General features: G+C 41.4%; 1 protein-coding gene across 1 annotated transcript in view; it reads left to right on the top strand.

The window, feature by feature from the left end:
* Positions 1-24,451, top strand: part of PLB1 (phospholipase B1) — a 177,337-nt gene that overhangs the window by 125,442 nt on the left and 27,444 nt on the right. The window contains exons 46-51 of the mRNA XM_027850366.1: positions 5,086-5,153; positions 7,105-7,148; positions 7,386-7,485; positions 12,154-12,205; positions 13,335-13,415; positions 20,247-20,312. Of these exons, the coding sequence (XP_027706167.1) occupies positions 5,086-5,153; positions 7,105-7,148; positions 7,386-7,485; positions 12,154-12,205; positions 13,335-13,415; positions 20,247-20,312 (411 nt within the window). The remainder of the gene's footprint in view (positions 1-5,085; positions 5,154-7,104; positions 7,149-7,385; positions 7,486-12,153; positions 12,206-13,334; positions 13,416-20,246; positions 20,313-24,451) is intronic.

Raw genomic sequence — 24,451 nt, 5'->3', positions numbered from 1 at the left:
ATAGTAACCGCTGCTATAGAAAAAAAGGGAGGTCACTTTGAGCTGAGAGATTCAGGGAATATGGGAGTGACTTCCACTAACCCTTAAAGGGCAAGTTGGATTTAGATGGGTGAAGACGAGAGGCCAGGGTATTCCAGTGAGGGGAATGCACAATGATTGAAAAATGAAAAATATTTTCGGTGACGTAAAGTAGGCTGGTTTCTTTGGAAAAGAAACTTTGTATAGGAGAATGAGGGACCGCAAGGCTAGATGAAGACAGAAATGGCATGCTTATTCAATTCACAGATGATACTAAGCTGGAAAGGATAGTTAATACTCTGATGACAGAAATGGGATCTTAACTCAATAGGCTAGAAGGAGGGGGTGAATTTCATAAGGTGAAACCTAATAGGGACAAAGGCAAAGACAAGAATTAGATTTTTAAAAATCAGTGGCACAAGCACAGAATGAGGGAGTTACGGCTAGGCAGTTACTATTGCGAAAATGATCTGGGGGACTTAGTGGACTGCAAGCTCAGAGAATCATAGGATTTTTGAGTTGGATGGCACCCACAAGGCCATCTAATCCAACTTACACCTGAAAAAGAGATCCCTATGATAACGTACCTGACAAGCGGTCATTCAGCCTTCGCTTGATGACCTCCAAAGGAGGTGGGGGGGCCCACCTCCTCTTGAGGAACTCTATCCCCCTCTTGAGCAGCTCCAATTTTTAGGAAGTCTTTCTTGACTTCAAACCTAAATTGCTCCCTTTGTAACTTCTGCCCGTTGTTCCTGGTTTGCCTTCTGGTGCCAAGCGAACAGCCTCTTCCACCTCACAGCCCTTCAAACACTTGGAGACATCTGTCCCCTTAAGCCTTCCTTTCTCCAATCTGAGTATCCCCATTGCCTTCAACCTGGCCTCATAGGTCAACGGTGGCATGATAGCCAAAAAAAATTAATATGAACCTAAGTTGCATTAATAGAAGTACAATGTGTGGGGAGGGGGAAGAGAGATGTTGGTCCCATCGTCCTCTGCCACAACTAATGTATTGTCTTCTCTTATTAGAAACAGTATCCATTGTGTGGAATGATAGAATGAGTGTTGAATTTAGGGTTAAAGAAACTGGGTTGAAATCTCAGCTCCACTATGCACTAGGTGGCTGGAGCAAAGGGCTTCTAAAGGCCCTTTCAGCTCCAGATCTATGATCCTATCACAAGTTGGGATGCACCCAGAGGGAGACAGTGAGAATACCGAAAGGCCTAGAAACCATTCCCTGCTCCGATAGCTAGTCGGAGCTGGCAATATATAACCTGAAGAAGGGGACGCTTGAGGAGAATCTCATGCCCCCCTTCGAGTCTATGAAGGGCTGTCATGTGGGAAATGGATTCAGTTTATTCTGGTTGGCTCCAAAGGACAGAACCAGGACCAGAGGGTGAAAATGATGATTTTGACTCATTAAGAGAGGAGCTTACTAAGTGATTTGAATGATTTTCCTGGCTGCTGTCTTTAAAACACTGAATTGGGAATACAAAGAAAAAGGGAAAGCACAGTCCCTGCTCTTGAGATGCTCACATTCTAATGGGGGAGATGATATGCAAATAACACAGTATATACAATATAAACAGTGTAGATGGGAGGTAATCTCAGATAAAAGAGACAGAGGTGGATGGGAAGGTAGAATCTGAGTACTGAAGGAAGTTTGGGAAACCAGGGGGTGGAGGCAATGAGAGAGAACATTCCAATCAGGAGATGGACTTCCCTGAACAAGCAGGCTAGCATAGCTGAATCACAGAGTATGTGGGGGTAGAGGGTAGAGATTAAGTATGAGAAGATGGAAAAGGTAGGAAGGGCTTTAGAAACCAAATAGAGTATTTTATATTTGATCCTGGAAGTAATAAGGAACCATTGGAATTTATTGAGTAGAGTGGTAACATAGACTTGCACTAAATTTAAGAAGATCATTTTGGCGACTGAAAGGAAGTTGGATTGGAATGGGGAGGGTTGAGGCAGGGTGACCAATTGGAAGGCTATTGCAGTAGTCTAAGAGGTGATGAGGCTTTGCACTAGGGTGGTGGCAGTGTCAGAGAAAAAAAAAGAATATGAAAAGGTAGAAACAATACTTGACAACAGATCGGATATGTGGGAAGAATGTAAGTGAGTAGTCAAGGATGACACCAAGGTTCAAAGCCTAGGTAACTGGAAGATTGGTGGCACTCTCAACAATATTAGGAAAGTTGGGAAGAGAGAAAGGATTAGGGAAAGGAGAAAATGAGTTCTGTTTTGAACATGTTGAGTTTGAGATGTCCAAGTGGCAGTGAATGATGATAACTGGCACTCAGGAGAGAGATTAAAGCTGGTTATATAATTCTTGGAATCATCTGCAGAGAGGTGATTATTGAACCCATGAGAACTGATGAGATCACCAAGTGAAATAGTATAGGGGGAGAAGAGGGCTCTGGAAAGTCTTAGGGAACACCCGTGGTCAGAGGGTGTAACCTCAAAAATCCAGCAAAAAAGATTGAGGAAGAATAGTTAGACAAAAATGAGGAAAACTAGGAGAGAACAATGTCAGGAAAACCTGCACAAGAGATAACATCAAGAAGAGGGTGTTCCTCAGGGTCGAAGGCTGCAGAGAGGTCAAAAAGATGAGGATTGACAAAAAGCCATTAGATTTGGCAAGTAAGAGATCATGTTAACTTTGGAGACATCTGTTTCAGTTGGATGATGAGGTTGGAAGCAAAACTATAGTCAGTCAACAAGGATGAAGCATTAGGCACTTTGGTAATGGATAAGTGTAAAAAGAAAGTAAAAAATCAGTCCCTATTTTAGAAGCTCTCACAGTCTACAGTGGAAGACAGCATACAAATAGTCATGTAGGAACAAGATTTTTTTTTATTGGAGAGGTAATTTTTTTAAAATTGGAGATAATTACCAGAGGGGAGGAACTAGTATTAAAGGGGCTCAGGAAAGGCTTCTTGGAGAAGCAGGTTTAGAAGTGAATGGAAGGAAGGCAATTTTCTCAAGGAGGTTAGCCAAGAAGGGGAGGAGAAATACAGGATGATGGCTTGTAGAAAGAATAGGATCAAGTGAGGGTTGTTCTGTTTGCTTGTTTTGTTTTGTTTTGAAGGACGGAGAAGATATGGGTATGTTTACAGGAAGTGGGGGAAAAGCTAATAGATAGGGAGAATTAAAGATCAGAGGGCCTAGCACTCTACTTTGAGTAATACCTACATTTAGGGAGCAGAAAGAAGAGCCTTTGAAGGAGACAGAGAAGAAAAGATGGACTGAGAGGTAGGATAACCAGAATACTGTGTTGTCATAGAAACCAAAGGAGGAAAGAGCTGTTAAGGAGATGGTCAGCAGGGTCAAATGCTGCAGATCTTCTATGGCAGGTGCTATATAAACTCTGAATTGTCACTGAGCATCCACTACCTTTTATTTTTACTTCTTCATTTGTAAAATAGGGATGATAATTTCTCTAGGACCTCCCTCAAAGAGTAGTTTTGAAGTTTTGAGAGTTGTTTTTATCTCAATAAAGCATTGTAACTTTAAAGTTACAGGTCCTATTCATACTTTTTATCATGATTATCATGTAGAATAATAGAAATTTACTAATAATAGATGTAATGGATAGAGTTTGGGCTTATTGTCAGGAAGACTGAGTTCAATTTCTATTTCTGATACTAGCTGTGTGACCCCTGGACAAATGACTTAACCTCTCTGGGCCTCAGACAATTTGCTTAGAAATGTTCCACTAAATAGAAATAGTCCTCCTTGGGAACCTTGTTGGCACTTTACCACACCAGGAGTTACTTATGCAGTAAAATCATACCTACTTCCAGAATTCTTTTCATATTTAAATATGTGTGTGTGTGTGTGTGTGTGTGTGTGTGTGTGTGTGTGTGTGTGTGTGTGTGTGTGTGTGTGTGTGTGTGTATGACAGGGATTAAGAAAAAAGTGGGTATGGAGGTAGCAAGTAGAAGCAGCTGGGTTTACACCATTTAAGGAATGATATAAGTATGAATCTTTACAGCAATTTATTTGGCAATGAAAGGAAGGAGAGAAATTAGAATGCTTATGCAGAGGAAAAACCAGGGTCAAGTGAAAGGCTGATGGTTTTGTTTTAAAGTTTGGGGTTTGGGAGGGGGTTGGTTTGTTTTTTTATTTTTTTTAAGAGTATGGAACTGTACATGTTTGATGGCAGAGAGTGAGGGGAGAGGAAGAGACTGAAAATGAAGTCAAGCAATGGAAGAAACTGAGAAAATAATCAGGACTCAGAGGCAGAAAAGGATGAAATTAAGATCAGGAAAAGTGAAGGGCAGAAGGGTTAGCCTTAGAAAGGATGAGTCCAAGAGGAAAAGAAATTGGGTGTAGACACAGTCATATTTCAGGTGGCGAGAAGGAAGATTAGGAAACTCACAGCCAAACAACATCCCTATTTCAAGAGAACTCCTAGTGAGGGAGGAAAAGGAATAATAACATTGGGAAATATACACCAAGCAGGGGTTGATTATTATTAGTCAGATGTGCCTGATGACAGGACAGCTAGGTGGAGCCATGGTGCATAGAGTGCCAGGTCTGGAGTCAGGAAGACTCATCTTCATGAGTTCAAATCTGGTCTCAGGTATTTACCAGCTGTGTGACCCTGGGCAAGTCACTTAACCCTGTTTGCCTCGGTTTCCTCATCTATAAAATTAGCTGGAGAAAAAAATGGAAAACTATTCTAGTATCTTTGCCGAGAAAACCCCAAATGGGCTCACAAAGAGTCAGACAGGACTGAACAAGTGCCCACTAAATTGTTTTTCTAGTATTTAGGATTATAGATATACAACTAAAAGGGACCTTAGAAAACATAGAAGTCCAACCTCCTCATTTTACAAATGAGTAAACTGTGACCCAGAGAAGTTAAGTGACTTGAAGGTCACACAGGTAGTGAATGGCACAGCAAAGACTAGAATCCAGGTCTTCTGATTCCCAGCCCAGGTCACTCTCCACCTGTACCACTCGGCCAAAGTCAGTTCATCTGCAGCACGAGGATTTTCTCAGTCCCCTCCAACAGGGCCCGAGCCCACACTACTCATGAACTCTTCCACTTGCCTTTCCCAGACAGCTGTAGGAGCTGCAGCAGAAAACATCGCTAACCTGTCCACAGCTTGGAGGGGACTGTCCTGGAGGTGAGGCTCCTCTTGACTCTTCTGTTGGTGACTCAGGTCCTTAGAGGCATCTTTGCTGTGTTTCATCTGTAGCAGAAGGAAATTATCCCTTATACCTCTTTTTTTTTTTTTTAAGGCAATTGGGGTTAAGTGACTTGCCCAGGGTCACACAGCTAGTAAGTGTCAAGTGTTTGGTGTGAGGCCGGATTTGAACTCAGGTCCTCCTGACTTCAGGGCCATGCTCTATCCACTGTGCCATCCAGCTGCCCCTCCTTACTCCTCTTAAGGGCAGGTTTTGGGTCCTTAAGAGGCAGCATGATCTAGTAGAAACTTCTGGATTTGGAGTCAGGAGACCTGAGTTCAGATCCTAACTCTGACACTTGCTATCTGTGGAATCCTAGACAGGCAACTTAATCTTTCAGCCTCAGTTTCCTCCTCTATAATATAAAGCTGTTAATTTATCATTTAATAAAATAGAGATGGTAATACCTACCTCATGGGGTTGTTTTGAGGAAAGTGCTTTGTAAACCTTGAAGCCCAATATGAATATGAGTTATGCCTAGCATCTGTCCAGAACTGAGGTACATCCAGACATCCTTAGGAGCTTTCCTTTGTGTTAGATCCTGGGGGTGGGGGGGGGGGAGATGTTGCAAGGAATGCTGGTCCATAGGTTTAGATAAAGAGGTGGACCCTGTAGTAAAGTCAGGGCTTCAGAATCTGGGTGGGGAACCCAGAAGATATTCCAATCACCAAACACTTCTTTCAAGAATGAAAACATTTAAAAGATACTTGAAAGTTTACATAGTGTTTTCCTCATAAGAGAAGAGATATGATGGGGGAGAGAGAGAGAGAGAGAAAGGAGAAGAGACCTATGCAGTATGTAGCACAAGTGTTCATATACCCACTTCAGAGATGAAGGAAAATGACCTTCAGAAAGGTGGTTTACTCAAGACCACATAGCCAGGAAGTGGTAGAACCATCATATGACTTTGACAGGTGTTCTTTCTTCCACAACCCACTGACTACTTTGTGCAGGAATAAGACCCAAGCCCTGTCTCTTCAAAGAGTTTCTATCCCCTTTTCTTTGTTTCCACCCTTACCACCCTCATTCAGGACCTCATGGCCATCCTTTCCAACTATAACACAGCCTCTTTACAGTAGTCCACCTCCACTCTTGTCTTCCCCTAATCCAGCTTTCCAGTCTCTTCAAAATAATTTTTCCTACGCATAAATCTAGTCATGTCGTTCCTCAGCTCCAAATCTTTTAATGGTTCCCTATTGCCATGCAAATAAAGTTCCAAAGAACTGTCAAATTCCTTGGTTTAGCATTGAAGGCCTTCCACTTGGCACCACTGTATACCTTTTCTGCCTCATGTCATATTACTTCTCTTCCTGCATACTATGTTCTAATCAGACTGGGCATTTATCTCTTTAAATCTCCTCAACATGCCATGTAGTCTTACATCTCCATGTCCCCACCCAGGCCATTCCCTTCACCTGGAATGTTTTCTCTTTCCATCTATTGACCTACTTTTTTTTGTTTTAATCATATTTTTGTTGATATCTTTTGCTTTTACATTACCTTCATTTCCTCTACTCAGAAAGCCATTCCTTGTCACAAAGAATAAAGACTGTTTCATGATATATGCAATATTCTAAACCCATAGCCCTCCACCTCTGCAAGGAAAGGGAAATCCCTATTTCCTTTTTAAAAACTGAACCTGTGATTTCTTCCATATAAGGAGTTTTGGTGAGGAACTCCTGCAGCCAATGAAGATTAGCACATTATCTGCAATTTTTTGTCTTAGGGTGCTTGGGGGCACTGAGAGGGTAGTTATTCCTCACTAGACAGTAAACTCCCTAAGGGTAGGGATTATTGTACAAAGTAGGTGCTTAAAAATATTGGAGGTTTTGACTTTTTGGAGAAAGCTTACTGATTTCCCCTTCTATGGTTCTACTTTTCCTCCCCTAGCATTGGAGGAGATGGAGTCTTAGAAACTCACACTACTTTGCCAAGTAAGTAACGTAAGCAAGAAACACCCCTTCTGGAAACCCAGATTTAGAGAGTTTGCCTTCTGGAAGGTTGTGACCAAAAAAAGGGGGGGGGGTAGGGGGGACCTATCTCTGTAAAATGGAAAGGCCTAAAAAGCTTGGGCTCCAAAGAACTGTCATTTCTCAAGACCATCTAATTCAAGTCCACTGAGTCTCCTGCTGCCCCTCTCTCATACTTTCTATCTCTTCCCTTTTGAAAAGATATTTTGAAGAAATTTAACCCCCATCTCCATGGATTTTCCACCGGTACCCAGAAGGAGACAGCTGGACTAAATGTAGCGGCAGGAGGGGCCATGGCACAGTAAGTAAACTCAATGAAAGCAGTGGAGTGAACTCAGGATTCAGAGTGAGAGGACCTGGGTTCAGATTCTAATTCTGGCACTTCATTCATCCTCTTCTGCGTCTCAGTTTCTCCTCTTCTCTAAGAGGAGGCAATTGGATTAGTGGTCTCTATGGTCCTTTATAGCTCTAAATGTAAGAATTTCTGGTCTAGTGAGGAAAAGGATGGGAATGAAAAAAGGGGGAAATGGGAATAGAGAGTTAAATGGAGGAGCACACTGAGGCAGCTAGAGGAGAAAAATTGAAGCACAGGTTTATAGAGTTGGAAGGGACCTTAGAGATTATCTCTGTTAATCATCTCCTTTTACAGATGAAGAAAGTGAGGTCCAAGAGATAAAGTGACCTAGGACACAGCAAATTAGTGAAAGAACCCAAATAGAGTCTGGGTTTCTTGGTTTCCAGTCCCGGACAGTTAATTAATGAGAGCAAATCCATGGCTCAATGGCCAAGTCATTGGCATTCATAAATCAGACCAGCTGTCCCTAATTTGTATAGTGGAGAATGAGTTCAAATATAGGTAATTGAGGGCTTTACAATAACAATCCTTTATATTTATAACACAATTTATGTTTACAAAGTGCTTTTTTCATCTCATTTGATCTTCAAAATAACCCTATAAGCAAGGTTATTACTTTTGTAATTGAATTGTATAGATTACTATTATACTACTACTATTACTATTGTATAGATGAGGAAACTGAAGCTCAGAGAGGTTATAAATGACTTTCAAGGTGTTGGAGAGAAATTGAACATGCACTTGTCAGAAACAATATATAGATTTATGCATCAGGAAGTATTTAGATTAGATGGTCTCTCAGGTCCTTTCGAAGCCTTCAAATCTGATTAGAGAATCACAAAATCTGAGAGTTAGAAGGAACCTCAGCACCCATCTATTCTATCCCCTCTACAATATAGCCTTCAAATGGCTATTTAGCCCTTCCTCAATGACCTCCAGGGGGAGAGAGGGAAGCGGGGGGGGGGGGGGGGGAGAGAGAGAGAGAGAGAGAGCAAGAGAGCGTACAGTTTGCTGAGGCAGCTCATTCTACTTTTGAACACCTCTAAATGTTAGAAGTTGTTCCATCAAGGCTAAACCTGCCTCTATGCATCTTCATTTATTTCTCCAACAAATATTTATTAAGCACAAATTATGTGCCTAATAAAAACAAAATAGTGAATGCCCTTAAAGACCTTACATTCTATTGGGGGAAATAACATGTATACAGATAAATATAAAATCCATACAAATGAATGAATGAAAAAGCATTTATGTAATGCTTACTATGGTACAAAACATTGTATTAAACACTGGGGATATAATTTTTTTTTTTTTTAGCTAGGCAATGGGGTTAAGTGATTTGCCCAGGGTCACACAGCTAGTAAGTGTCAAGTGTCTGATCTGAGACCGGATTTGAACTCGAGTCCTTCTGACTCCAGAGCAGGTGCTCTATCCACTGTGCCACCTAGCAGCTCCAGGGGATATAAACTTTAAAAAACCTAGATGGACCCTGCCTTCAAGGAGCTTATATTCTAAAAAGGTGACAACAAATATAGCAAAGGGGAGGAGTGATTCAGTTTGAAAAGTCACCTGAATGGTAAGTGGAGCCACAAAGATATAGACTGATACTCATTCCTATAACAATGGTAATAATGATTTTATCAATGATAGCACTGATCAGAACATGCCCACTTATTTGAAGGGTGGGAGAGTGGATGGTGGTTGGATGGATGGTATGCAGTAGTAAAGACGGCTAGAATTGGCTTCCATACGGTGGGCCATGAGCAACACTTGACACTTAGGGTATCATGGGGCCTAGGACAAGAGTTCCAGAGCTGAAAGCATTAAGTTCCTCAGGGCTTATTTTTTGATTCTGTGAAAAGAGTGGTAGCTAAGGTAGAGAGCAAGAAATAATTTGGGAGGAGGGCACTAGCAACTGTGGGATCAGAATAAGACTCATGTAGGAGGTAGCATTTGAGCCTTAAAGGAAACTACAAATCCTAAGAAGTAAGTAGGTAGAGCACAACAGGAGTGGGATACAGACTCTGCAAAGCCAGGGAGGTAGAAGGTACAATGCAATCTATGAAGAATTTGGGAATGAAAAAAATGATTGAAAAAGCATTTATTAAGCATTTACTATGTTACAAAAACTATGCCACACCCTAGAAATACAAATATGAAAGTGAGATGGCCCTGTCCTCAAGGATCTTACATTCTAATAGGGAGAGATTGAGGATTGGTAACCAGGAAAGTGTATTTTTGGCTGGGAAGTTTCAGGGATGATGAGTTGAGCAATAAGTCTATGGATTGACCTGGCCTTTCCAGAAGCAAGGTAGTGTTGATTTCAGTAACTTTTCCAGTGTTAATCTTGGTGTCTGGGAGAGGAGGGAAGAAGCATGGTCCCAGGGTGGGAGTTTGGAGCTAGGTGGCTTAACCCCACTGGGCATCATTTCAGGAGATCCAGTCTGAAGGGGAGAGCAGCAGCAACATGGAACAGCAAGTAAGCCAATTTGGTGGAAAGATAAAATTGAACTCCCTCTTTGTTCCTCGTTGTACCCTCTGACCTTATGCCCAAGGTTACAGGATTAGGAAATGGGTTAAGTTGGCATCTACAGTTCGCTACCTCTAAATGAACTAGGGAGGGGACAGCTAGGTGGCACAGTGGATGAAGCACCGGCCCTGGATTCAGGAGGACCTGAGTTCAAATCTGGCCTCAGACACATAACACTTACTAGCTGTGACCCTGGGCAAGTCACTTAACCCCATTGCTTAGCCAAAAAAAAACAAAAAACAAAAAAATAAATGAACTAGGGAGCAGCAACATTAATCAATACAACCAGATTTTTAAAAAATTACCTTTTTTATTGATACCTTTTGTTCTTATCTCGCTTTTATTTCCAAAATGGATCCCTCCCTTCCCCCTTCCCCATCAAACCATTCGTTGTAACAAAGATTATAAAAGATAGAAAATAGAAAAAGAAATTTAGCAAGGCAAACCAATACATTAACTGTGGATAAAAGTATGTACAATATTCCATACCCATACTCCCCCAAATTGGCCAAGAAGTGAGGTAGATACATTTCTTCAAACATTCTATGGTGCTAAGCTTGGTCGTTATCATTATGGAGCATTCAATTTGATTCCTTTGTCCTTTGCATTTGCATGGTACCATGGTATCTTCAACAAAGTTTCCCCCTTTTCTGCCTTGTCTCTCTGTCCCTCAATACTTTCAGTCACATATCTACCACATTTACTAATAAAGAGTTAACTGTTTGAGCCTCCCAAAGATCATGGGCAGTTGTTTGCTTGTTTTTAATCTTCCTTTCTGCTGTGAACAACTGTACTGATTAATTAAAACTGGAAAGCTTGACAGAGTCCAACGATTTTTTTTTCTCCAATCATGCTGATTCTTTGCCTTCTAGAAGACTGAGTTTGTATCACCTGGGGAAATCTAATTGGTTTGATTCACTTCCCCTTTCTCATCAGTGTTCTTTTCAGACTGTACCACCCTCTGAGCCTCAGAGCCAGAGGAAAAGAGGGCAATTCTTCAATGTCAGACAGTGAGAGCTTCCTTTTCATAAAATAAGCTGCATCTCAGAGTCACTATGTTTCTGCATGTCATTGTTGCTCCTTATTAATATAATTATAAAGCTAAGCCTTGATTATCCAGGAAGCTGATTCTTCACTGTGTTGATTGTTCAAATCCTCTGTTTCTGTTCCTTCTCATTCGTGTTCCTACCTTTTCCTATCTTAGTCCTCACAGGGTCAAAGGATTTAGGATTATTAGATACCCTGCAGAAAATCCAGCTCCACCCATCCCATCCTCCATTTTACAAATCAACCAGGTAATTTAAGCCCAGGAAAGTCAGCCAATCAGTCAATAAACATTTATTAAGCACCTACTATGTGCCAAGCAGTGGAGATACAAAGAAAGGCAGAAGATGATTCCTGCTCTCAAGAAGTTCATAGCCCAATGGGGGAGACAATTTGCAAACAATGATGTACAAACTATATACAGGATAAATTAGACATATTCAACAGAAGGAAGATACTAGAATTAAGGGGATTAGGAAAGGTTTCCTGTAGAAGGCAGGATTTTATCTGGGACTTGAAGAAAACCAAAAGGTAAAATGATTTTCTTAACATCACATAAACGATAAGTATCAGAATTGGGATTTGAATCCAGATTTTCTGCTTCCCAATCTCTTGCTCTTTCACCTCTAATGAATACAAAAGGAACTCACAGGCCAGTCTGTAGCTCTATCCTAAAGCATACCCATTCTCCACTTTCATCCTTCCCTTTGGTAACTGGAACCAGCTAGTGAGAATGTAAGTATTCCTATACCACAAGCCAGAGGATCAGAGATCTTGGAGCTGGAAGGGACCCCAACCTCTGCCTTTAGGCAGGTAAGACGTCATCCTCACTTCACCAATAAGGCAACTGAAGACCAGAGAGGTGGTGTCTTACCCTACATCACACAGCTAATTTAAGCAGAGTGGGAGTCTACAACCCCTTGTCCCTAGCCTTTGAATCCACTGCCCTTTTCACATAACCATTACACCTCCAGTTCTATCTTAGGCAGCCCTTGTTTGTGAATCTCATCTGAGCTCTTCTCGTTTCTTTCCTTGAATAGGGACATGCCAAGCCAGGCCCGTGAACTAGTGGATAGAATGAAGAACAGCTTGGTGAGTGCTTGTCTTTGGGGTCACCATTGGGGAGGTCTGGAGGTGACCTGGATTAGGGAAGGGCATGGGATTGTCCCCCAACTTCACCTTCTGCATCTCTCAGAGAACAGTGAGAAGAAAAGAGAGTCAGGGAGCAAGAAACACAACACCTTCCCTAGAACGTGTTGGACTTTGCTTTCCCTTCTCTATGAGTCTAACTTTTAGAGCTTATGCATCTTTGGGGGAAGAGAGAGTACAGATGGTAAAAAAATGAGATTGGTGAGGTACTGTCTCCTTGGTCCTGGACTTTAGCTGTTGCCCACCTTAATCATGATTTTACTTCATTCAGACCTGTTATGTAAAGGCTGCGTTCTAAAAATAGAATTCTCATTCCATGCTTCCTCTTTCCCCTGCCTTTAGCTCCTCAGTCCTGTCCCCTGAAACCTTGCAGGCACATTTTTTTCTCCATGACTTATTCTTTGGAATTTAGCTCCTGACAATAGCAGCAAAGCTCCTGTTATGGCGGCAGCTAAAAGGGAAACAAGCTTCCTAGCCCTGCTACAGGACTTCATTGAGGTCCTTCCCCAGCACCAGGACCCAGGAGGTTTCCCCTTTCTGTCAATTCGACTTGTATAAGCACCAGTTCCTTCCCTCTCTCTGCTCACTCTCTCTTCTTCAAGAGACATCTTGAAGGGTTTGCTCCTATGTTCATCTTTTTCATCTTTCCCTTTGGCCCCAATATCACACCAGTTGTGAGACCTTGGGTCATCTCTGCCTACTTAACCCTTGTAAGTTCAAGGAAAAGTCTCTGAGCCCAGCAGCTGCCTGGCTGTTCACCAGCTGCAGCTTTCTGAAGGGAATTTCTGAATGAAATCTGTTTCCCATTCCCCTCATCTATGCACTTGCTCCATAACACTCACTGTGTGGTGCTTAGTCTCAGTGACTCATGGTGGGGCAATAAATTCTGGGTTTCCCCTCATTGTTCACTTCAGGATCTGTCCAAAGAGGAGCCAGCCCTTCCTTGGATCTTACTCTAAAGTGAAAAATGGAAGAAAACTTGCTAGGCAAAAAACTTGCCTCCCAGATGTCACCATTGTAGGCCCCCCTCACACCCCTGAGTTCTAAACCTCTGGGTCTTCCATCCCCTCAGGAAATTGACCTGGAACAAGACTGGAAGCTAATCACCATCTTTGTTGGAAGCAATGACCTCTGTCACTATTGTGAAAACCCGGTAAGCACTAGCTCAAACCCAAGGCCAAGGAGCCCTTGGTACCTAATTCTCCCTGATTCCTCTCCCTTACAAAACTATAACCACACCAATCATTCCCAGATTTACAAATACTCCATTTAGAAACGAGTAATCCAATTCTGAGCCTCCTGTATTTCCTAAATATCCACAGGCCTCTGTTCAATTTAGAATTGCTAAGCAATGTTTCTCTAGAAAGGTATCTTTATCATTTGAAGATGTAGAGGTATAAAGAGATATATTTTCTTGTACTGGATGTAAAGAATCCATACTGATGCTTTACAATATTCAATTCTACTCAACAAGCACGCACGCACGCACACACATACACACACACACACACACACACACACACACACTTGGCAGGGGCAGGGGTGGGGGAGGCTAGGCAATGGGGTTAAGTGACTTGACCAGGGTCACACAGCTAGTAAGTATCGAGTGTCTGACTGCAGGGCTGGTGCTCTATCCATTACACCATCAAGCTGCCCCTCAACAAGCATATATTAAATGCCTACTAATGGCAGATGATGTTCTAAACCCTGGAAGTAGAAAGACAAAAAATAAGCAGTCCTTGTACCTTTGAGAGGATCTTGCTTCCTACCTGGGGTAGGAGAAGAACACTCATGTGGATCTCCCTACTTGCAATCTCTGGGCTGGTTAGCTCACCCAACCTACATTCAAACTGCCAAGTGCAGGATTCTAAGAGAGGGCCAATCACCATGCTGCTACCACTCAAACTCTCTTTCAGGGTCCTAGAGTTAACCCTGGTGTGGGGCAGATATAGTCCTACTATTCACTACCATAGCTCCTGAGCCCCACCAGCATATTCCTCATTTGCCCCAAATCAGTCACCATGATAGCATTAATTCTCAAATATAAAATATCTACTAAATGACAAAGTGGAAGAAGGAATAATCATGACATTTACTCATCAGAAGACAAAAACAATCATAACTGAACATCATAGCTGCTTAATAGAAAGCTAAAACAAGAATAATCAAAACATCCCAATCTACCCATAAACCTGGTTCACACTTTTCCATTAATATGGGCAATGTCTACAGGGAAGAATAGATATACACTTATAGACCCATAATAAGGAAGCACATGAGTGAGGAAACCCATACCTGAGGAAACTCACAACTCTAGACTGCAGGCCTTGATATCCTGGTCCTTTCAGGAATAATGTACACCACACAAAGAAGATTCTCTGCTGGATGCTTTCCTTCTGGTCCTTACTACTTTCCTGTGGAGCAAAGCCATTCCTCTTTTGCTCTTGAGCTGATGAAGCAGTGACATGCTGTTTTCACTCATAGCCACCCTTAACAAGGCAGGAGAAAGTGTTACGTTATTGTATTGACAAACAGTTCCTTTCAGCCAGGCAACTTCTAGGCTTCTCAGGTAGCAAGTGATGCTACTTTAGCATCCTATAGCTTCCAAGCCTCTTGTCACAGCAAAGCACAGCTCACAGCAAAATAGACACAAAGCCTATCTTTCCCCTCTCTATCTCCCCTTTTCAAACCATAGAAGTGAGCAGAGGGCAACACAGGCACCCCTGAAAGGTTTCCCCTCCTGTAGTTTATAGGTGGCACTCAAAGAGAGTAATAAGCCCCCAGTAGTTCTTTGCACAAGCAGGATTTAACTGCTTCCTTCTGGCAAGCTTCCTCTAGCATTCCCTCCAGCCTATCTCTAGCCAATCAACAAAGCTATCCCTCTCTTCTCATCAGTAAGTCTCCAGCAAAGCAGCTGAAGAGCCAGCTGTGCTGTTTCCAGCCTTCTATGCTCCCGCCTCATCGTGACTCCACGTTTGCTCAGTTTACTCTCTCGCTTCTTCTTCTGTTTATCTCTTCCTGTAGCTTCTTCTCTGGCATCTTTACAGCTTCTAATGCCTCAGATCAGAGCCTCCTGGTCATCAGTGACTCATCTTTACCTTATCAGGTAAAATTCATAAGCATTTCTATTAAGTATGAACCCTCCAGTCCTTATAAAATATTCCCAGAGGCAGCTAGGTGGCTCAGCCAATAGAGCACTGGCCCTGGATTCAGGAGGACCTGAGTTCAAATCCGGCCTCAGACACGTAACACTTACTAGCTGTGTGACCCTGGGTAAGTCACTTAACCCCATTGCCTAGCCAAAAAAAAAAAAAGACTTCCCAACATTCTTGGACAGTTATTTGATTTATAATTTTGTCTGCTGTAACTTTTAAAAGTCTGAAAAACAGTGCAATGTAGATGAACTAATGGATCACAATGATATGAAACCACTTAACTTTAGTCATGACCCTGCCTTCAAACAGGTTCTCTCCATACATTCCTCTAAGGCAGGGCTTCTTAAACTTTTTCCACTGCGTTTTTGGAGCAATCATTGGCATTGCGTGGCCTGAGGGCATGCGCGGTGCAAAGTGCACAGGCTGTGTGTTCAGAAGCAAGGCTTCGGTGAAGTTGTGCTATTCAACAGAGGCAAGCACTGCCAGAAACACCTTGGGTTCATTGGATTAATTTTTGGCTGTTGTGCATTCGGAAATCTTTTACTGTTGCCTTATTTTTTTTCGACCCCATATGGGGTCACAACACACAGTTTAAGAAGTGCTGAATTCTAAGGGGAAGTTCTCCAACTGCTTCATGGAACAGTCTGTGTCTCCTCAACATTTACCTGAGAGGCTGTTTCTTCACAATGGATTTTATCAATTTTCCTTATACAAAATGTTCTTTCATCGCCATTTTCAGCAAACTGTTCACATACAAAAGGGCAGAACCTTACACACAGACAGTAAATATATAATATGTGCAAAATAAATTATATATAATATATATTAAAATAGATAATACATGTAGATATATAAAACATAATATATAAATATGTGTGAAATATAATAAATGTAATGATAATATATATAAAATATGTAATATATATAAACTATATAATATGTAAATATATAATACATGTAAAATATATTAATATATAGATTGGGGCAGCTAGGTGGTCCAGTGGATAGAGCACTGGGCCTAGAATCAGAAAGACCTAAGTTCAAATTTGACCTTAGCTACTTACTAGCTATATGACCCTGGGCAAGTCATTTAACCCTGTTTGCTTCAGTTTCCTCATCTGTAAAATGAGCTGGAGAAGGAAAACGCAAACCACTCCAATATATTTGCCAAGAAAACCCCAAGTAGGGTCAGACACAATTGAAACAACTCAACAACAACATACAAAATAAATACAAAGTCATCTGGGGAGAGAGAGCACTAAGAATTGATAGAATCAGGAAAGGCCTTGTATAGGAGGTGGCATTTGAACTGAGTCTTAGAAGGAATAAGGGATTCTAAGAGGGAGCATTAAGGAGAGAGAATTCTAGGCATGGAGAACATCCTATAAAAATGCACAGAAAGGAATGATGGAATGTTGTGTCTAGCAAATAACAATTACGCCAATAGGAAAGGATATCTACTTTATGTCTCCCCCTTTCCAATGTTCAGAAAGAGTCCCTCTCTCCTGGTGCTCCTACCAAGAGAACCAGACCCTTCAGAGTCAGCCTGGTGTAGTGGATAGAGACAACTGACCTCAGAATCAGAAAAGCCGGAATTCATCTTTGCCCTGACACATGCTGGTTACTGACTCCAGGCAATTCTGTGACCATAATGGAGAACAGATACTGATCTGCATTGGTAGAGAGAGAGCTTCTTTATGGGAATCTCTATGCCAATGAAATCACAGGTCTGAGATTTTAAAATTGCACTATATTTCAGGCCCAGTTACATAGGTTTTTTCAATGGAGGCCAGGAAGCCTACCTTCCCTGAATGACATTGTTTCTATGGAAAAAAGTGTTTGAAGTTCCTAACAATTGACTTATAAATGACAGTAGAATGTAAACTTCTTGAGGGCAGGAACTGTTTTGATTTTGGAAGTGGGGAAAAGGGCTGTCTTTGTATATCCAGTGCCTAGCACCCTACCTTACACATGGTAGGTGCTTACTGAATGTTTGTTAAATTGAATTATAAGATTTGGCTTGCATGTCCCATTGGCAAGTTGGAGGCTGCCTACCTGTATTTATCTTAATGGAAAGAGACAACTCCGAAGGGAGGGAGGGCAGGGGTATAGTCATTCTCAAGATACAGTCTAAGAGGAGTAGCTAATATGTGGCTGGTCACAAAGAGGAGTCACATTATTAGTCATCATTTGTAAAGAGCCTGTGTGGGAGCTTGATAATAATACTAATTATCCTTGATGTCTTAGTTTTTCAAAGCCCTTTCATATTTACAAATTCAATTCTATAAACACTAATTGATCACCTAGTAGGTACAAGGTGTTCTACACATTCTATCACTATCATTCACCCAAGATGATTGGAGTTTAGTTAGACTCTACAAGTCCTTGGAGATTGGTAGGAAGATATAAAATAGATTAGATAACCTCTGAGGTCCTTTCCAGCTATGAGATGCTGCAGTTCTAATGATTCCAGGCTCTCCCTGTAGCATCTGGAAATGTACATGTTTTTACCAGGAGAATATGAGCTCCTGGAGGGCAGGGAATGTTCTTATCAACCAAAAAGCATTTATATGTAGCACCCCCTCTAGAGTCATCCCTCAACTTACACTCAAACTCACAACTTAGAACCCTAGAGAGACAACTATTCTTAGGATTCAAGAGTGTACTGCCAGAAATTATGCTCTTTGACAATAGTTCTTCTCATGGGTGACTGTCTCTGTATCCATTCTGTCTCCAGTGTTTATCTCTGTTCCCCACTGGACGCAATATCTGCAATGTCACTTCCTGGCCCAGGAAGTCCCCTTCAAAGCTACATGGCCTGGAGAAATTCCCTTTCACATCCCTCCCCCTTCCACAAGCAATTCCCAGCTTGCAATCTCTCCCACTCTCAAACTGCTGAAATTCATCCAGGTCTTAGCTATTTAAAATCCCCAAAGGCATGACTAATTTGTTTGCTCAATCAACTTGTTCCCTTCTTAACTCAATCAGAGTGGTGTTCATACCTCATAAAGGGATCTGAGGGTGTTACAATTTGTTAATACCTTAAAACCTTATGGTGTGTGACTCTATTCTGTTACTACACCAATGGAGGGGAGAGGTTAAGGGAAGGCAAAAACCACATCCAACCTCCCTTACATATGAAGCACCTACTATGTGACAGGCATTGTTTTAGGTTCTAGGAATTAAATGGTACCTTCCCTCAAGAAACTTGCCTTTTAAAGCAACATGCAATAAATAAGGAGATACAAAATATGTATAAAGTAGTTTCAGAGGGGACAGGGAAGCAACTAGAGAGATCAGGAGAAAGCCTCACATGGGAGGGGGAATATATAGTAGGTACTTCATAAATGCTTGTTGAATGAACAACAAATGAAGGAAAGGGCAGATTTCTTGTACAGACACCTACCTCCTTGACCATAATGTGTCAGTAACTCTGGGGAGTAATGGAAAGAGCCCTGGATTTGGTATCAGAGGACCTGGGTTCAAACGACAGGCATACAATCACCTACTGTAAAATAAAGAGACCGGATGAGGTGCCCTCTAAGTACTTATAGCACCAAATATATGACCCTATGTTCTAAGTCTCTGAAGATACCCATTTGTGTGACTAGTGACCAAGGAACACCAGCAGAATATATTAAACTCTAACCCTAGTTCCTTAGCATTTATCAGAAACACTCCAATGCTGCCACCAGTAGGTGTAAACTTAGTCCAAACCAGTTGGAGGGAATGGGCTCAATTCCTTAAGTAAGCAATATTCCATTCCCTGGCCCATTCAACTCAGATCTCAGATTTGGTTTTTGGCTTCCCTTTGCAGACCCTTGCCACTAGGGAACCCTCTGATCCCACACTTGTCTCCTCAATCCCTTGGTTCCTGGTTCTAGCAGGCCCTAGGAAGTGTTGGAGGAGTGGAGAAAAACAAAGATGGAACCCTCTGTGTAGATATACCAGGATCGGGTTAGGGATATAAAGGCATCAGGCCTAGTTTCAGGAAACAAGCCAGCCCTAGCACCTACAAAAAAGCAGCATACTCAACGCCCTTTCCTGAAGTAACAGCAACTACTTTCTTGCCAGGTCCTGCCCACTAGACAGCAGATTGGTATCTGTTCAGTCTCTTTTTTATCTCCCACCCCACCTCACTACATGCATAAATGCTCCCTCTCTCTCTGATTAATCCTAGAGTAAGAAAAAGTGGGGAAGCTGGGCCATCTCTAGTTGTCCTGATCTATTGGCTGGGCCATTGGACCCAGAAGACTCCAGAAGAGAAAGTGAGGCTGGTGACTTTGCACAGTCCTCCCTCACTTAAATCCAATTCACTTGCATATCATGGCATCACCTCCCTGAAGTCATGATCCTTTTCAAGAATGAAGGAGAAACCACAACCATATATACACAAAGGTGGTGAAAAGGGCGCCGAGGTCTTGTTCACACTGAGTGCTAGAAAATTGTGGAGAATAAAGCAGATGGCCTTCTCCTACCCTTCTGGAAGCTGTTTTTTCCTCTCTCCATCAAATTCACTCCTAGCTGCCACAGATCTACAGCCTTCTTCTGTGCTTACCTGACACCTCCTGCCCCCAAGAGCAGTGGGACAGTTACTGAATCAACCAACAAATATTTATTGAACGTACACACTGTGCCCAGGACTTCTGAATTCAAACCTAATGAAAACTTGCTATCTTCTTTCTAAAACCCAAGTTGTGCATTCCTTTGAACTGCCCTGCATCACAGAGCATTGAGTCCAAATGTGTTATAGTACTTGGGTCTTTCTCTTTTCCTTCTCATAGAGGATGATCATTTAACAGGTGACCTCTCCATCTCTTTCCCTGCAGGAGGCCCACTCGGTGAAAAATTACACACAGTCCCTCCAACAAGCACTGGACATCTTCTACAAAGAGGTAAAAGCTGCTGTTTATTTCCTGTAAGCCCATATATTTTATTTTATACATTTAAAAACATTCTTCTTAGAAAGGAACCCTAGGCTTTATCAGTTTTCCAAAGGAGTCCATGACACGACATGAGAAAGTTAAGAATCCCTTCCCTAAGGCAAGAGAGCCCAGTTATAACAAAGGGTACCTGCATGTCTCTGTAGATAGTAAGCTATGCTCCCATGAGTATTCCCTCACATTATTGAGGAGCTATATGGTAGGAAGAGAAAATGGAATAGTCATATGGTAAAGGTGAAAGATGGCAGGCTGATGGCCAGTGGCTCCACTGGTTCTTTCACAGTGCCAGGGTGAAGTGAGGAAGGTCTCCAGCATATTAAGTGGACCCTCCTTTTTCTCTTGCTTGACCTCCCCACAGCAAACTGCTAGAAGGAAGTAGACAATAATCACCCAAGACGGGCAATCTTGAAAGGTTTGCAAATTGCATCATTGGAGGGAACTTCCAGTCTAGGAGACTGCAAATCCATTTGTGTGTTTGCATTTGTCTTGGTAATTTGAATACAGAAGTGAATATAGGCGATGACATCAAAAAGTGTTCTGGAAAATAATGGATCAGGGTCAAGAAACAAAGGAGGCCAAATACTTATATTTAATGAATACTTGCTTCAAGAAGAGAATGCCAAAAAAAAAAAAAATGAAACTAACTATATCTTAACAGACAGGAAATGACTGGTTACCATTGTAGAAGTTACTTCCAAATCAACTACTTGTGTACAATCAAGCCATCAATTTGTTAGAGCAAAAGTCAAAAACAAAATCAAAGTAGAAGAAAGTATGTAGTTGAGAAGATGTTAAAACAGCTTTGATCTGGCCTACTCAAATAAGCTACTGCTGCCAAAAATTAGGAAACAGATTAAAAAAAAAAACAGACCTGGAGCCAGCATGTTGTTTGATTCAGAAGAAAGAACACTTTTGGTTTGATGTTTGGCTTTGAAGAAAGAACTGACTCAAGAGTCAGAGGTCCTGGGTTAAATCCCACCTCTGATGCTTAGCACTCATGTGACCTTGAGCCATTCACTTAAATATGGTGGGCCTCAGTTTCCTCATGAAGAGGAGTTTGGACTTCATCTGAGATACCTTCTAGCTCTACATCCATGATCGATGTAGACCATCACCATTTCCTGAGGAAGTTTAATTGATAATTGATTGAGAACATAAAAGCCCCCGAATCACTTCAGCCAACAAATAATTTGTCTCCTCACCAAGTGGAGAGACATGACAACTAAGGGCAGCACCAATTTGGAGTATAGGGATTGCTACCAAAAAGGATGATTGAAAGAACATTAAAAACTGCCTACTCACAGACCTTCTAAAAAATCTTTATAAATTCCTTTGGAGGATGATTTCCTTTTGTAAAAACAATAATAGCATCTTTAATGAAATCATAAGAATGAATAGTCAGGTATTCTTAAATGATAATCTCTAGGAGACTACCTCTTTACAAATGATGAAAGATATAGAGAATACAGGATCCCACTTATTGTACTTATTAAATTCATTGACTGCAAAAATGCATTTGACCACTAATGTGTTAGTATCATAGAGGATTCCTTGAAATATATAACAGAGACCACTTTGTTCAACAATCCACCATTATCAATTACAAATCAGGCATAAAACAAGGAGACACATGCCACTAACATGTTTGCCACTCTCCTGGCAAAAGTCCAGCATGGAATACAAATTTGATTTTCCTATTTGTAATATTGATTGTATCAAATTCTAAAATGTTTCAAAGTTTTCTCAATAATTTCTAGAGGAAATCTCTAAAAGGGTTCATCCTAGTCATTCACATGGGAAAAACCAAGCGGATGCTCATTGTCTGGTCTTTGACATATAGTTGAATGGACAACCAATAGAACTAGTCCTTCAGTACGTGTATCTTGGAAAAACCCTGCAGATGGATAATGAGCCGTTGTAGGGTAGGAAGATGACAGGTTAGATTGCATATGGGAAATTGTGCAGTCCTTTTGACAACCTTAAGCTACTTCTTGAAACAAAAACCCATCTTTGTCAATATCCATATTCTTCCCATGACACTAGATGGCTACAAATCATGGAATCTCTGAAGAATCAGAATTGTAAGAATGCTAAAGGGTATGGGTGGACAGTGGCCATCAACTGGTTGTAGTGTATTACCCACAATGATTTACACAAGGAGAGATGTTAAAGAGATATAGAACAGGGAGTGGATTTATTGTGTAAGAAGAACGAAGGCTGACAAATGGACAGACGATTAGGGCTGGCTACACTGGACCTCTATAGAGGAAAGCCTTCCTTCACCCATCAGGTCCACCCCCACAGAGGACTTATGGGAAGATAAGGAAGACAAGAGTTGTGCAAGGTAAGAAGGCATAGCTGAGTTGAGGTCTGTGATACTGGAAGGAGTGGCTACATAGGAGAGATCCTTCTTTTTGTATTCTATGCTGTACATTTGCCAGGACAGTAACAAACACCTTTCATGAGCGTGCTTCTCCTTGTTTTATGCCTGACTTGTTATTGATAATCAGTGGATTGCTGAACAAAGTTATCTCTGTTTTGGCAATCAATTGTTGCTGCTGCTGCTGCTGCTGCAAGATTTAATGTATCTTTAGTCATATCTCACAACCTGACCTGGACCACTCCTCCCAAAGCACCCTAGACTAGGCTTAAATAATATACTAATCCAAGCTACCAGACGCCCCTATACAAAAAACATGAGCTTGGGGCCATGAAAAATGAAGAACAGTGATTTGACAGGGAGGATTGGGAAGACTAGGGGGAACAGATGCAAATGACAGATGACTGGAATGAAAGAGGGATGGATAGGGAGATAATAGAACAAATATTTATTAACTACTCTGCTATACATTGGAAGGAGATATAAAATTTAGATAAGACATAGTCCCTGCCCTCAAGGGGCTGCAGGGAAATAAGGCATCAATGCAGGTAGCTGTAATGCACATGCACTGAGACGCAAAACAAAGTGCTAGGTGAGCTTTAAGAGGAAGATTGTGGCTTATGAGGAAGATTTCCTAGTTAAGATTTGAAGAGGTAAGCACTAATACCTTGGAGTGAAGTAGCTTCCTTGGGGGCAGAAACTGTCTTACTCATTTTTTTTTTTTTTTGGCTAGGCAATTGAGGTCAAGTGACTTGGCCAGACTCACCCAGCTAGCGAGTGTTATGTGTCTGAGGCTGAATTTGAACTCAAGTCCTCCTGACTCCAGGGCTGGTGCTCTATCCACTATGCCACCTAGCTGCCCCTGTCTTACTCATCTTTATGTCCACAGAGAGAACTAGGACAATGACTCACATAGTACGCATTTAGTGCTATTTTTATTTGGAGGAGAAGAAGAAAGAGCTCAATAGGCAAAGAGAAAAAGGGAGGGCACTCCATGCATCAGGCAAAGCACGGCAAAGGCAGAGAAGAGTTCCACGCATGTCTCATTTTAGAAACTATAAAAGAAGGACTATGGAGCTACAGTTAATTTATTTCTCTACCCACACATGCTCAGAGTAATAGATAGCAAAAGGTATGGTACAAAGACAGCAGAGTCCACAGGGAAGAGCTCACTCACTGAAATTGAGGAGTTGGGTACAAGACACTCAAAAAAGTACTTTGTACCATGACTTAGACACTAAGAGGTAAGGAAATTTAGGCAGAATGACCTAATATTATGAGTAATTCAATTTCAGTGATGATGATGATGATGATAATGATGATGATGATGATATATGAATATAAGCAATTTTATAAGGGTAAAAGTAATAAACATTTAACTATTCTAAATAGTCACTCCAAATTATCTTCCGTTCTTTACAAGTGTTGGTACATGCATACATTGTGTGTGATTGTTGAGTTATTTCCTTGAGATTTATCCTCAAAAATCATTATCAACTCAAGGAACATAAATAGTTTTACAACTCTTACTACCCATTGCTAGGTTATCCTCCAGAAAGACTCATTTTTTTCCTTTTTTTTCTTTTATAAATTTATTTTTAGTTTTCAACATTCACTTCCATAAGCTTTTGAGTTTTAAATTTTCTCCCCTTCTCTCCCTGCCTCCCTCCCCAAGATGATGTGCAATCTGACATAGGCTCTACATATTCAT

The sequence above is a fragment of the Vombatus ursinus genome, unplaced genomic scaffold (assembly GCF_900497805.2).
Source record: "Vombatus ursinus unplaced genomic scaffold, bare-nosed wombat genome assembly UNPS02009062.1, whole genome shotgun sequence".
NCBI classification, from domain to species: domain Eukaryota; kingdom Metazoa; phylum Chordata; class Mammalia; order Diprotodontia; family Vombatidae; genus Vombatus; species Vombatus ursinus.
The sequence above is the reverse complement of the archived record's forward strand: the minus strand, read 5'-3'. Positions and strand labels throughout refer to the sequence as shown.